At 41.1% G+C, this 15,651-nt stretch overlaps 1 protein-coding gene across 2 annotated transcripts in view; it reads right to left on the reverse strand.

Annotated features, from left to right (window-relative positions):
- The window catches only part of Txk (TXK tyrosine kinase), a 52,860-nt gene that overhangs the window by 15,913 nt on the left and 21,296 nt on the right, over nt 1-15,651 (reverse strand). For both annotated transcript variants that reach the window (XM_004645665.2, XM_023706004.1), the window contains exons 6-9: nt 14,992-15,071; nt 13,977-14,104; nt 8,630-8,704; nt 4,766-4,937 (exon numbers count right to left, since the gene is read on the reverse strand). In XM_004645665.2, the coding sequence (XP_004645722.1) occupies nt 4,766-4,937; nt 8,630-8,704; nt 13,977-14,104; nt 14,992-15,071 (455 nt within the window). The remainder of the gene's footprint in view (nt 1-4,765; nt 4,938-8,629; nt 8,705-13,976; nt 14,105-14,991; nt 15,072-15,651) is intronic.

Genomic DNA, 15,651 nt, shown 5'->3' on the forward strand with positions numbered 1-15,651 from the left:
CTTTTTCCATCTCCGTCAGGGGAACCATTTCCTATCCTTGGAAGCATCTGTCTTCCCCTAGTCTCCTCCCAGGGCCTGCCATGTGTAATTTGTTAATAAGTCTTGATGTCTTTATCTCAAAAAGCTATCCTGAAACTCCTCTCTTCTTCCTATTTCTGCCCTCATCCCACCCACTATCATATTCCATCTGTACCCCTGCACTTGTGATGCCCCAAAAATCTCCTCCACAGAGTGGGCAGTGTGATCTAAAATACAAACCATGTTAAGTACTTACCCTCTTCTTTGACAACCCAATCTACCTGAGCCCAAACCCAGTCCTTGTGTCTGTCAATTCATTCTATTGTGCAGCCTGAAGCCTATCTCTCTTTTAAATTATGTTGATTACGTGTTTGCTGCCAGTCTTCTTTCCCATCTTCTCAAGAGCATACGCATGGATAAACTCTTTCAGACTAGGAGAGATATGTTTCACTTGCCATCACATTTGTAGAACTTAGTGTAGTGTCTGCATATAGTCAGCAATGGACACTTGTTGAATGAATGAATGCAACAAACTGGGAGCTGGGAATATAGCTTGGGGACAGCGTGCTCACCTGGCACTTGCGAAACCCTGAGTTCCATTCCCTACTGTCTCTCCAACCAAAAGGAAAATAAAAAACTGAGTCATATAAATGGTATTATATTTTCTTTAACAAAACTAAAAAAGATGCTATGAAATTTTGCAGAAATAAATTATTTCTAATCAAGAGTTGTGTGATATTGATTGATTGATTGATTGATTGATTGATTGATTGAGACAGGGTTTCTCTGTAGTTCATGCTGACCTTGGATCACTATCTAGCCTAGCCTGACCTCAAAATTATGACTCCCCTCCTGCCTCAGCCTCTGGAGTGTTGGGATTATAGGTGTGCACCATCTTGGCTGGCTGAGAAATTAGCTGTGGCTGTCCTAGCAAGAGTTTGCAATCAACCCACACTTACGCATGGTTTAAGACAAACCCAGGCAAGCTGGGATCTCTTTCTGAGCTAGCTGCCTTTGGGCTGCTCTGCTTCTTGTCTTCTAAATCCTCACATTAACAAAAGAGCTGCCAAGACGTGGGCCTCAGCACTTCTGGAAGGGCTTTCCTTCTCACTTCTGAATCCTCCTTCCTGGCCTTAGCTATACTTCTATTCATTTACCTTCTTGAAATTTTGATTCTTTAGGCAGAAATTAAGGCTAAATACAATTACTTAAAGATCTGACAAAAAGAATAAAAACTTAGGCTACTACTCTGCTAGGAAAGACAATAGATTAATCTCTCTGCCTATTTTCTGAGAGTACTGAGTTTAAAATCATGCTCATTATGATAGTGTCAATAAAAAGCATTCAAAAAACATTATTTAATTTAAATAATAGAGGATGAGTCCAAAAAACTTTACTATTAATTCATTACCCCTCAAAAAAAATCAATTATCCCTTCAGAGGAGTAAGGAAGAAGGACTGGGGTGTTTCAGTTTTTATCTTATACAATTCTGTTTGACATGAGTATAAAATATCAAAATCTTTCTAAAACTAAAATATTTTACTACAAAGACAAAATGAACTGAGAGATACAAAGAAGTTCCTGGAGAAATTAGTTGCACTTGGGAACGTTTATATTACTGCAAATGGGATTGGTCAATGTATCGCCGAGTGGTGCACTGCTATTAGGAACTCATCCAGGGACACAAACCCAGAGCTTAAACAAAGGATGCATGAAGCGTCACTCAGAGGTTTAACTGGCTGGGGAGAGTCTAGAACCGCTGACTAAAAGTGCTGAGCTTAGTTTGTTCATCCCTGTTCTCTGCGTGTCCAGAAGCAGCTTATGCCAGCTAAATTCCACTTGCTTACACATGTGCAGTGTGGTTAATAAAACAGGGTCCCCTTACTTCTGGTAAGTATCACATAGATCCCCCTCAGGAGTGAATGACAAGGACAAGCCGAGGGAAAAGTAAAATCACTGCATCTCAGGGTGTTATGGCAGAAGCCGTCCAAGTGGAATGGACAGGCTGGCTTCCTTTTTCTTTTCTTTTTTTTTTAATATATTTAGTACAGGGTCTATAGGGTCTCACTACACAAATTGGACTCAGTGATCCTTCTGTTTTTCAGCCTCCCAAGTGCTAGGATTTCAGGTGTGTGCCACCATGTTCAATCTCAGTGGCTATGTCCGTGTGCCCTGGGGTCAGGGCTGGCATGGCATGCTGGGGATCGAACTCTGGTCCACGCATCTGCTTAAGCAGGCACTTTAGTCCTCTGAGCTATCTGGATGGCCTGAAGATGTGAGAACTTTTTGGGGGGGGGGCAGGTGGGGAGGTGCTGGCTAAGCCTGCCCTGAGGGTGGAGCTGGCACAGATGTGGTGCGGGGAACCAGCCGAGGTCCCCAGGTGCTTTAGACCACTAAGCTATTTTGCTGGCCCTGTCTTCCTTTTTCAATTTCTTCTTCTTTTTTTAATCCTTGTCATCTTTTTTTAATGAAATTCTGGAGCATTTCTAATGACTGTCTTTCATTTTTCTAGCCTTGAGCAGGTGCTCTGGAAAAATCTCTCAGAACCACTCCTGTGATAGACAGAATCCCTCACTTCCCCCAGCATGGAGCATATCTGAAGTTTTTCTTCCACTACATTGGAAAAACTACATACAATGACAGTGATTTGAGTTAGTACATGTAGAAACTATTAAAAGATATTAGTTTATCAAGAGATGTTTGTTGGCCATTGTGGTCTTGGGGCTGGGGAGATGGCTCAGCAGCGTAAGCGTCAGCCTGGCAAGCACAAGGCCCTGAGTTCCAACCAAAGTGCCAATAAAAAACAAAAACAAAAAAAAGCAGTGTGGTCCTTATGCCAAACAGTTCAGAGTTCTGGTTTCAATTAAAGTTCTAACTATTGCTTTAACTATAGTGGGACAATATAGGCAAATTTTAAAAACTTTAAATTTCCTTTTTCTTATCTATGAAATTAAGATAGGCCTCATAGAATTGTGGTGAAGACTCATTAATTTATTCTATAACCCTCAAGTATTTTTTTTGTACCAGCTACAACCTAGGCACAGTTCTAGGTATTCCCTATGTTGAATGAGACATAAATGGCCTGTTGTGATGGAATTCATATTCTAGTAGACATGAAACAAAATAAAGCCACATGAAGCTTCAGAGTAGTGACAAGTACCCTGACAGAATTAACACAAACTGAAAGTGCTGGGGGTGGGTGTATGCACTGAACGAGGGTGGAGGAGATGGCTACACCATGTACCTTTAAAAAAGAAGTTTCATGTGTACAGCTGTGTACCTCTCGCAGAAAGAGCTCCGTGCATATCTGTACTTAAAGATGAATATATTCACAGTAACCATTAGAATGGGACTCTTCCTGCCTCACCTTTAAAAACTCAGGAAAAGTCAAATATGTTCTAATTCAAGAACACACCACGTCAGTCTGCACTGTTTGAAGCTGTTGACCTCATTCTTGCCTCCGTAAATGGCCAGGAGCTGTCTCTACTCCCCGCACTATGTACAGACAGTGTCCATCACTTTCAAGAGTTCCCTGAATTTCCAGCCAGGCCTAAAGCTTTCATGAATCCACTCATCCTGACCTCAGACAGCTTTAATTCTTCCTTGTTTGACAGAGACTCCAGTAAACCTCCAACTGTCCTGAAGACACATGTCAGCCCCCCGATCACACCTACTGAAGTGGCACTCAGGATGATCATATTGGTCGCTGAGGACAGCAGAGCCACGATGGCTTGAGTACAGTGTCAAGAGCAAAGGTAGGAGCAGGCACTTGAAGAACCTGGGCCCAGGAACCCCTCTGGGGAGCTGATGTCCTTGGAAAAGTGCTTTTTCTTTTCTTTTCTTTTTTTAACATCAGCCTCCAAAATGCACTCTCTTATAGGTAGCTAAAAGGGATATATTGACAAGGCATTTGGGTGTGAGCCTAAGAACCCCAAAAGACACTTACTGCTCTGCCTTCCAGGCCCACTGGGGTGGTTAACCCCTGCCTGCGGCTGTTTGTCTGTTTTCTGGTTCATTTTGTTTTCATTCCAGAAGGGATCTACAAGACTGGGAAAGAGCTAAATCACTCTGGGTACCAGACAGAAGCAAAAGAAAACCAGGGGGCCTCTTCATCTGTGCACTGCTCCCCCAAGTGTGCACGCAACTTGTGAAGAACGGTCATTTGAGCTGTCTGGGACCAACCTGGCTCACGGCTGTGAGCCGCAACCACAGGCTAGACGGAGTCAACGCTGTCCCAGAAAATTATGGATACTAAATAGCAGTGCTGAATGGTCTACAAAGAGCTACTTCTTTTTTAAAACCAAAGTTCTTAAATACTTTGAGAGCAAATATTTCATCCTGACTGAAAAATAAAGTCCTCTTTTGACCACCAAGGGATTCCCTTTTAAAAGATGAGCTATGTATTATTATTTCTATGAAATCAACATTTTTGGTTCTAGTAAAAGAAAAACAGGTACTTGTTAAGTGGCTGTTATTGGATGGAATGAATGTGACTAAATAGAATACACTTGCTTTTCCTGTTCTTATTTAATTTCACACAATGACCCAGAGAAGTAGGTACTGTTGGCCCCGTTTTACACATGAGGACACTGAGGCTTGGAAGTGTGCATGGCTCAGCCGGGCCACACAGAGGTCAGATGATTTGCCTGGTCCCACAGGTAGCTGGCAGGGCTGTGACAGGACCCCGGTGTGGCTGCCTGCAGAGTCCACGCTGCCCCACAGCTGATCCAGTCCATTCATACTCACATCATCACTTTGGCTTCTTCGATGAAATCTTCCTCAGACATGGAGCCTTCGCTGATGGCCTTGATGGCGACGCTGACCTGGGCTCTCCATTCTCCTAAGTGGACCACCCCAAACTGGCCGCTCCCGATCTCCTTGACAAAAGCCAGCTCAGATGGATTTATCTCCCACTTTTCTGAAAAAGGGAAAATCCATGTTACATGTAGGAGGGGGGAAAATAGCATTTTAGAATTAGAAAAGCTTTTAAAAATCATCTAGGCCTATCCTCTTATTTTACATGTAGGTGAAAAACATACAAATCAGAAGAGAGGATCTGGAAGCATTTTTAATACTCCCATTATGGTTTAATTGGATCTTAAAATATAAACTTTGCTTACTTGGAGGTGAACAAAAAACTGAAGATATCAAAACACATGCCATGAAACACTTTTCTGGGCCTTTCGGAACTAATCCCACCAAAATTAGACTGGAGACTTAAAATATGTATTTCTTTAGTCTGAGTCTGTCTCTGTAAGAACTTGCAAGGCGATGCCCCTTTTCTTTCTGTCCTTGTACTGTTCTCGCTCCCCCTCCCCCTGAAGAGCTTTTCTATCTTGATACATCCTTTCCTTAAGGAAAAATCTAATCAATTTATCCAATAAACACGTCCACTGTCTGGACTCTAACTCGCATACATATGAGTATGTTTGAAGTGGAATCCTCAGAGAACGGTTACTAAATTTTTCATTCTAGAAAAGCAAAGCTAGAAAAAGTTGTTTTAAAAATCACCCTTTTGAACCCTATTATCAAATCTGTTTTAGCAGTCCCCGTTTATGGCAACACTGCCACCTGCTGGATATTTCGAATGATGCCGTTAAAACTGGAAATGCAGCTAGCGTCTTCGCGAAATATTTTTGCAGCAGCAGGTTTTAAAAGCAATATAGCTGACACTGACAAAGGATCTACAATCTGAGGTGCAGGGTCTCAGATAAATCCTGAGAGAATTTGATTGACCCTATCAGACCCAAAAGCTACAACTCTTGTTGCATAGGTCTTGCTTTATCTTGTTTTTAGCCATCCAGCAGAAAAGTATAAAAACGAAGTATAAGAAGTAAAGCCATGCTGTTATGTTGAGCTGTAGGGGACTCAGGTCAAGTCTCTGACATTGCCAGTCAAGCAGAAGACCCATTACTATTATGGGCTACTGGACTCTTTTAGAATATTTTGCTGAGTTAACACACCTATAATATTCAAATAATGGAAATCAAAAAAGAGGATACAGATGAATATCCATGTTGTATCTGTGTATTCAAAGTAGCTAGGATAGTTATATCATTACATTCTCTTAATGAATAGAAGGATTTGTTCTAATAGTGTTTGTAAATAGGATATCATGTCCGCATCTTGTACAGCAATTAAAGACTAGGAAGAATGTATGCAATGTGTTAATTATTGAAACTGTCCTACCAATTTGGTTTGAAACTGTCTCATTGCTATTTGTTTCTCAATAAAATTATGGAAAAAATAAATAAATAAAAAATAAAAATATTATTAGGCCCCACCTAGACTTACTGATTCTGTGATGCTACCACATGCCCCAGGAACATATTTTTAATCATAGACCTCAGGTAATTCCCAGCATGAAAAATTCAAGAATTGCTCAGAGAAACGGAATCTGTATTAAATGTGGGTAACTTCATAAAAACTTTAGTGGAGAAATGAAGATTTTGTAATGATATAAAATATTTTATCTTAAATTGAAAAAACTAAACTAAAATTATTAACAAAAGTAATTTCTATCCTTCACATAAATTCAAATATGGATAAGATAATCAGAATAGCAAATACTCATGGCGCTGTGAGGAAAGACAAATTCTTCTACATCATTTGTCAGAGCTCAAACTAGCGCAACTGCTATGGATGTCAGTCAAAACTTAAAAGTAGAAAGCCAGGCATGGTGGCGCATGCCTGAAACCCAGCACTCGGGAGTCTGAGGCAGGAGGATCGCTGCCAGTTCAAGTCCAGCCTGTGCTACAAAGTGAGCTCAAGCCCAGCCTGAGCTGCACAGGGAGACCTTGTCTCAAAAAGACCAAAAACAAACAAACAAACAATCAAAGTAGACTCTGCATTTGAGCTAGCTACTCTCCTTCTAGGCGTCTTCCTGAATTAAACACATCCTACTACAATGATATACGCATCCTCATGCTTGTAGCAGCACAGTGCATAAGAGCTAGATCACAGAAACTGCCTATGTATCCATCCGCGCACTAGTGGATAAGGACAGTGTGGCGTTGTACACAGTGGAGACTTATTTCTCTATAAAGAGGGATAAACTTCAGCATTTGTAGGAAAATGGATGTGTCTTGAACCTGTGATGTTTAGTGAGGTAATCAAACAAAAGCTTGAAGATCATCTGGTTTCTCTTTAGGAGACACCAAAAGTATATATATATAAAAAAATCAAAGAATAAAGTAAAAGAGAGATGATAAAAATAGGGAGCTAAATCTTTGGTAAATGGTAAGGATTAAAGGGAAGGTGACGTAGAAGGAAACAAGATGTGTGGTGCACATAAATCAGCAACAATATATTTGCGATTTACTACACATGTGTGCTAATAGAAAGCATCTTCCTTCTTTCGCCAGAAGGGAGGGGAGGAAGGAAGACTTAAAAAGAATCAAGAGGTGTTATATACACACCTCAACTTCCCATGGGAACATAATCATTATGTGCTGCGAACATGTACTAATAAAAATTTTAAAATTAAACTACAATTGACAAGTTTTTTTTTAAAAAATGGCAGCACTGACTACTGGAAAGGGTAGAAATATGGGGCGTTGGGAATTCTGACATGCAAGTCTAAAAGTCTATTCTCAAGCACACTTCCAAAGTGTGTTAAGGCAAACTGTGCACCTAATTTCACCTAAAGACAGAGAAATGTTCGTAACAATATCATGTGTAAGAGCTAAAAAGCCAGAACAATCCAAATGGCCACTGAGGGGAGCAGGGGTAAGTCAACTGTGGGAAAGCCCTGCGGTGTGGCACAACACCACAATGAAACGAGCCAACCACACAAGACCCCGGCGTGAAATTACAAATGTGACAAGGACCAGAAGAAGGCAGACAGTGTCTGGTTACATTTATATAAGTCAGTCAAAAATAGCCAAAATAAATTAAGAGAAATTAAGAAGTGTATTTTTAAGAAATTAAAGAGGACCACATTTAACTTAAATAAATTTCTATTGGCAGGATTATTTATTATTATACAGTATCAATAGTGCAAGAGCAATAACAGAGGCACCTATGACACCCTGAAAGCGCCCTTCCATCGCACTTCACGTAATGGGACCCTGAATTCCTGTAACTTTTTGCACAGTATAGTTGTGTCATCTGAGTCCCATTAGTAAGAGGAAGTTAAAGGAACAACATCTTACCAAATTAAAATAAGGATCCCTTGCTTTTAATTGTTCTCACAGATTTGCAAACACCACATTTATTACAAGAGGCTCAAATCGCCTTAGCACAAATTTTGTTTGAAGGAAGGGTAAAGAGGCCCATATGCTGCAATTTTTGGTAGGTTCTTTTGGAGAATGGTCATTCCTCAACAAACTATAACCAGAGCACAGTAACTCAAAATCCAAGTGAAAAGGATCGTAGTTTGTCTAAAGGGTGAAGATTAGGAATCTTCATACTGTATAATGAAATTCGAAGTAAAACAGAAACATTTCTTTCCAAAGTGTGAATTGCCTGCATGAGATGGACCATATAAACACCAGGGGATTTCAATTTGAAATGTCTCTAGATAGACATTTCTGAAGCGCTGAGAATGTAAAGAGTCTCTGGCATGGATTTAGGACTCTGCAGTCTTAGGAGAGCACAGTGCACACTTACCATAGCTAAAGCCAGCCGTGGCTGGTAGACAACCACCCATCAGCCCAACCGGGTGGCGAAGCCTGGTCAGGAGACCTAAGGAGAAAGAGAAACCCGCATTTCAAGCCTCATTACCAACAAAGCAGAAAGAACCAAATATGCTGGGAGATAGCACTGTTGTTTAAATAATTAGCACAACAATTCTAATTCTGAAGGTCAATGAGGGCACTTATTTTTCTGCTTGAAAACATTTTTATGAAACAATATGTGCTCATTGTACACACTTAAAAGACCCTAAGAAAGCATAAAGAAAACAAAACCATCTCTCATCTAATTCATTTTATAAAAAGATAAATGTTCTAAGATTTCACACTAAACAATTATATATAACAGCAATTATAAATGAACCTTAAATTATTTCCAAGTTTTCACTATGATAAACTATGCTGCATGTCCTTGAACATAGCACTGAGATGCACTTCACAAGTGATCACCTGTAAAATGAGATTCCCCTTTCACACAGTATACAGAAAAGATATATCAATTTATTTGCCCACCGAAGTGACCATCCTCTGAGAGTATTTTGTTTTCAATAGCATGATAGCATAAATAAGACTTCATTAGATTAGGTCAATGTATGAAATTCTAGACAAGTGATTTCATTTTAATTAATAAACATTTGTATTTCTTGAGTGTACATTCATTGGGAGCCTTGTAGGAGCCCTCTCCTATCCAATGAGAGCCTTGGAGAGGAACAATGGTCCCTGATCTCCCATTCCAGTGTGTGTGTGTGTGTGTGTGTGTGTGTGTGTGAGCGCGCGCGCGGGCTGGGGAGTGATAGGTAAATGCATGCATGCAAGAGAAAAGGTAGGTGCCAATGAGTGCAAAGCCTGAAATGCAGTGCTCAGAGAAGGCCTGTCTGACAGCATGATAGCTGGGATGACATTTATTGACAAGAAGCCATCTCACAAAGGGCTCTCCAGGCCAATGGAATAGCTCATGCAGAGACCGGGAGACAGAAACAAGCTTGGCCAGTGTGACTGTTACATGCACGACAGAGTTCTGAATAGATTCCAAAGAGCCCCATAGATGCAAAGATGAGTAAGAGGAGGACTCTGCCCAGGGCAAGCTCTAACTCCAAGCAGATCATGCAGGGGTGGTCATTCCAATGTAAAAGCAATGAAGGCTTGAGCCAGAGAAAGAGCTCTGAGCACACTGCTAGACTCAAAGTCCTCTGGGAGGAAATGACAGCAGACTCCTGGAGTCAACACAAGGAGAGACACAGAAGGAGCTGGTAGGCAGCAGAATTGGCAGGAGGCGACAGTAAGAGGTATGAAGTAGATACCTGGACAAAATGAGGGAAGCAGGAAGAAGCAAGAAATGATACTTGAGAATAGGTCAGCAGTTTGGGCGATGATGGTCCTTATAAGCCATGCAGGGAGGAGAGAGCTATCAAAGCTCCCAGTTGAGGGAGTGATGCATGCACACTTACATCTCTGATACCTCACTTTGGAAGTAGCGCAAAAGTGAACTGTGGAAAAATAAACAGAAAATGAGTGTAGTTCCACATAGACAAAGACTAGGGCAGCATTAGACAGGGATCCACAAAAGAAGTATTTCAGGTATAAAATTGATTGTACTTGACAATTAATAGATTGCTAAGGAGATTAGAAACATCTACTTAACTTTAATGCTTCTAGCCCCTTTAATTGGTTGGGGGATGGTACCAGCACAGGGCAAAGAACTGGAAGAACAGCAGACCTAGAGGGCAGTGCTGTGATGGCGAGCCATTCTGCAGCATCGCTGGAGTGCAACACCTGGGGATCCCCAGTGTCTGCATCCAGCTGTCTGAATATGCAGAGAGAGAAGTCAAGGGTAAGAAGAGCATGGATCAAGGAGGCCCCCTACAGAATACCAGTGTTTCAGAGAAGAACACAAGGACCCACTGTGAAGACCAATAAGGAATTGTCTGAGTTAGAGTAAACAGGATAGAGTGATGTTGAGACATCTACAAGGGGAGGAACTTCACAGAATGGCACTGCCAGACACATGAGCCCAGAACAGCTGCACTGCCCGTGCCCAGGCAGGGGCCACTGGTAGAATGTGGAACCATGGAGGTGGCAGCCAGGTCACAGACCCTTAAGAGGCAAATGGGAAATGAGGAATTGTGGATACATTTTTTCCAAAAGTGTGACTTAGACAATGTCTAAACAGAGAAAGGCTGAAAAGAACGTCTTGGTTTTGTTTTTAAATTGGAAAGTCCTTAAGTATGTGTATTGGCTGATGGCAGAAGGAGAGGCTCAGGAGAAACCAAGAGCTACAGGAGAACAAAAGACTCAGCATGGCAAGGGATCCCCACAGGAGAGCAGGGATGGGAGCCAGCGCAAAGGTGCAGCCTCACTGCCAAGGAAGTGGATGAAGGTGGGAAGCAAGGGCAGCCCAAGGAGAAGAAGAGGCACCCAAGCCTCGTGGCTTCCATTTTCTTACCGAAGTAAGCAGCCAGGTGATTTGCTGATTGGTCAGCGGTTAATATTGGGAAAGGGTGTTGAGGCGAATGGTAAGAGTTCAGAGGAGAGAGAGTGCATTTCCCAATGAGTCTCAAGAAAGTCGAGGTTGAGCCTTCATCTAGCTGAGTCTCATACAGCACATGATCCAAATAAGGAATATAAAAATAATTTCTTTAAGACTTTAACACTTTCTGCTAACTTCCAAGTTTTTATTTGCCAAATGTCTAAATGCTGGAAATTATTACAAATGCATTAGTGATGATCTGCCACTCAGCGAAACAAGTCCGTTGCTTTGTGTTGGCCTTACTTCTAGCAGAGATGAATTGTCCTAGTTCAAATGAGCAGAGGATTAGGGGCCAGGAGATGGCTCAGTGGAACAAGCACTTCCCTGGCAAGCACAAGGGCCTGAGTTCAATTCCTGGTTCCACAAAATAATAATAATAATAAAATAAAAATGAGCAGAGGACATAAAGGAGATAAGACTGTCGTGGATGCCAATGCACGACTCCTCTAAAAGGAGGTCCTCTAACATATTCTCTAATTACATGATTCTTTTTGGGCAAGGTGGTAACAGTTGAGCCAGTGGGTTTAATGCCTACAGTAGCTTCTGAGATGTCTCTCGGTTCAAATCTCAGCGTAGATACTTATCAACCAGATGACCTTGAGCACCTTACTTCATTACCTGTACCCCAGGTTTCCCATGTGTAAGGTGAGGATACCACTGCACCTAGGATTACTCTGAGATTAAACACACATTAAAAACACTCAGTACAGAGTCTGGCCCAAAGTAAATCATTAATAAATATGTTATTCTGGGATCCCATGACTTTTCTCTTATCTTTATTATCCTTCTCTCTTGTTTATCTACTTCTACTTTCTTTTCTCTGTAATAAATAGAATTGTGATTATACTTTTTCTACTTCTATTTTTACTTGATATAGTTTTTTTAAAAAATTACCTTCATGGTATTTTGTACATTGTAAGAATAATATATGTGCATTAGAATAAAAACCCAAATCCTAAAACTCTCTATAAAGCAGAAAATGAAAGCATCCATTATTCCCAGACTCAGTTCCCAGAGATAAACATTAACAATTTATCTAATTAAAAACCCAAACAACAGAATACAAAAAATAAAAGTTATAAAAACAAAAATTTATATTATTTGTTTAACAACTATCTGAACTTTAACAGGGTTTTTGAATGTGTGCATATATGCTTGATTTTTTTTTTAATATAAAATGGGTCTTTGAATGATCTGGACATATTCCTCTGAACTTTCTTTTAACTTAGTAACTTATCATTATCATCTTTTAATGTTCATAGGTCCTATTTATTTCTTTTTAACCTCCTTGACTAAGTACTCTCTCTTTAGATTTTTTTTTTCATGTATTTGGTACAGGGTATCCCTACTCAGCTTGGACTCATAGCAATCCTCCTGTTTTCAGCCTCCCCAGCGCTGAGATTACAGGCATCTGCCACCACGCCAGGTATTGGTCTTCAGCTTGTGGGGCTGGCTCGGTATGCAGTATTGAGGATCGAACTCAGGTCCCTGCGCTTGCTTAAGCAGGTGTTTAGTTCCCCTAGCTATCTCGCCAACCCTAGCATTCTTTCTTTGAAACAAAGAGAAAAGAGAAGAAAACTCAGAACTTGTCCTGTGACTTGAAGGGCTTCTTCCTCCAGCCACAACTCCAGCCTCCTGGACGCCACCTTTTCCAACCACACTTGCCGTGACCATGTACAATGCCCATGTGGGTGCATCCCATAAGGACACAAAATAGCCCTGGATGTATCTCTGATATTGAGAACCAGGATAATGGAAAAGTGGCCTCTTTCCAAAAGGGATTTTTCATTGCTGTTGCTGCAGCTTTTCATGAGTGAATATTTTATTACAAAGCATCATTTATTGATCATTCACTTTCCTAAAAAATGCAACTGTGAAAACAAGAAACTTCTAAGACTTGCCAGAAGCAGAAAGTGGTTATACCGAATGTCTGGCTTCCTTGTCACTCAACAGCTGCATGTTTTGTCACCTCTGACAGGGGGAAAGAAGCTAACTGGAGGATTCATGCCCAGAAAAGGTCACAACAATGTTTAGCCTATCAACGTTACCTGCTAGTTTGTAACTCTGAGATACAGTAACAAGTAAGCACTGTCAAGCACCTACTCCTAGGTGAGTGTACTGTCCTTATTCTCTGAAGTTATCTTTGAGACTCTGTTCTTTCATTATAGCTTCTGTGATCCCAGAATGCAAACTCTTAAAACCCATGTGCAGTCTCCATGTTCAAGTATAAATGTTTGTTTCAGGACCATGATAGGTTGCTGTAGTTTTTACCATTTATTTTTTAAAGCACTGCATGACAAGAAGACAAAGAGTTGAAGAAAGGCACTAAATATTCCTGTCATATTTAGGCCAGAGTGTAACTATGCAAGGTGGGGCTTTGTAGAGCACTTCCTGTTCTCCAAACAGAACTAGCAGAAGACAAGAAATTCAACACAATTTTCTATTACAATCGTTTAAAATAGAGAACAGGTTTGTTTATAGGGGACAAGAGATACTATTTAATGTACAAAAATCCTATTGCGTTTAGTTCTATATAAGTCTCCAGAGCAAATGCATAATGACTAAATGGTCTATTCTGTCATTGTCATCTATTGTTTTTCTAATCTAGTAGAAATGTAAAATCAACTTTCTTCTTGCCCCTTGCCTAGGAAAACAATTACCTAGAAAACAGAGTGTATTTCAAATTTGTAAGCTATTTCTACTGGGAGATTTGTTCCTGTGAAGTGTCTGACATGAGCATGGATGCCCGTTGAGGACCCTGCTGCCCACCCTTCCTGACCCGATGTGCCACACTTACCAGCCGCGTTGTGTTGATGATACCAGACCAACTCAGGGACTGAGGGAAAGAGGTGTCTTTCAGCCACGTACCACTGTCCTGTGTCATTCTTTTTAATCTGGTAATGTTTTATGGTAGCCTCTGCACTTCTATGACAAATGAGATGTGAATCAGTAAGCAAGCAAAACATCACTTTAAAACTAAGCCAATCTGTGGAGCAATGAGACCCCAAGTCTCAAATTGTCATCCAGGCAACGTTGCACAGGGAAGAGAGGCTTGGCTGACACAAAGGTATGTGATCACCGCAGACAATCACCCCAGTTATCTTGTTGGATGCTCAGGTCAAATATAACTTCAGCTCACATTGTCTAGGAGACAAGTCCATGTCCAGAAAAGGTGGAACTCATCATGGAATTCTTTATCAGGTATTGGATAAATAAATGAGCAAACACACTATAAGGAATTGGAAATGTGAGACAAGAAAGACAGGGAATCCAACACAGGCACATCAGTGAGCAGGGTACTGCCCTGGGCACCTGGGGCTCCATCCTTCTAGGAATCCATGACAGATAAGCAAGCACCCCTCAGAGCTGTCCTCTGAAATGCAAGGACAGCAGTGTGCACCCACCCACCCGCTCCCCACTGCTAGACTGTCGCTCCTGGAGTGTTTCTCTCCAGCACTGCCAGTCTGGCCACAGAGCTCATGGGTTCCCACAGCTAGAGCCTGACCTCAGGCAGAAAGACGCTCTCTGTAGTGCAACTCCAGCATGGATGGAGGGGCAAGAAGGACACACTAGCTGGGTGCCATAACTGATCTAGCTCCTCATTTGATGGTAATATTGAGAAAAAGGAAGACAGCAGAGGTTCAGTGATGTATACAGTGTCACTGGAGCATGTTAGGGTACACTACAGGCTGGCTAATCATCCTGACTTCTAGGCCAGCAGTCTTCTCCCTCTCCTAAGCTCTCACTCATATTCTCTACATGATGGTACCTCCATAAAAATTGTCCCAGAGACCTCAGTCACACTTACTTACCTCCTGGCTCTTATAAATACAGAAATTGTGTAGGATCCCAAATGCCTTGAATCTCTGACAATAAATGCACCTTCTTTAGCCTATAAGACAATTTATTCATTGTGTAAGTCTTAGACAACCTGCATATTGGTAACAAAACCAAAGCTTGTTATAAGTAAATGACTCACCCTAAAGTAAATGACATAATATTCTTGCTATAAAGGATGAGATTACTTTTATAAATACACACAATAAAATCTTCCTTATAGGTTTAGAAGTCATATTTCTAAAAGAAATGCAATTTGGACATGAATTTATAATGCATAAGTATTCAAAACTGGTGCTACTGATTTTCCTAGGAAAAATAATGCATTTGATTAACTTGTGCCTAATTGCTATTATTTTTGTTCCATTGATCAGGATGAGATATAAATAGTTGGCTGCTATGATCAACTGAGGCTGACCCGTAAGACTGCACTCTAGAAGAAGAGAAACAGCTTGGTAAGTGAGGTGAGGGAGGCAGAAGAAGGATTTGCAGAAAGGAAGAGTGTAAGGCAGAGCTTGCAGTCCTGAGAGAGAAAGGATCTGGGTGGCAGAGGTGGAAAAGATGAACAAACTGCAGCCCGTGCGTGGAAGAGAGGAAAGAGAAATGGCAAGGGGAGAGTGTGCTAACAAGTTAGG

Source organism: Octodon degus, unplaced genomic scaffold (genome assembly GCF_000260255.1).
Source record: "Octodon degus isolate 3935 unplaced genomic scaffold, OctDeg1.0 scaffold00235, whole genome shotgun sequence".
In the NCBI taxonomy this organism is placed as follows: Eukaryota; Metazoa; Chordata; class Mammalia; order Rodentia; family Octodontidae; genus Octodon; species Octodon degus.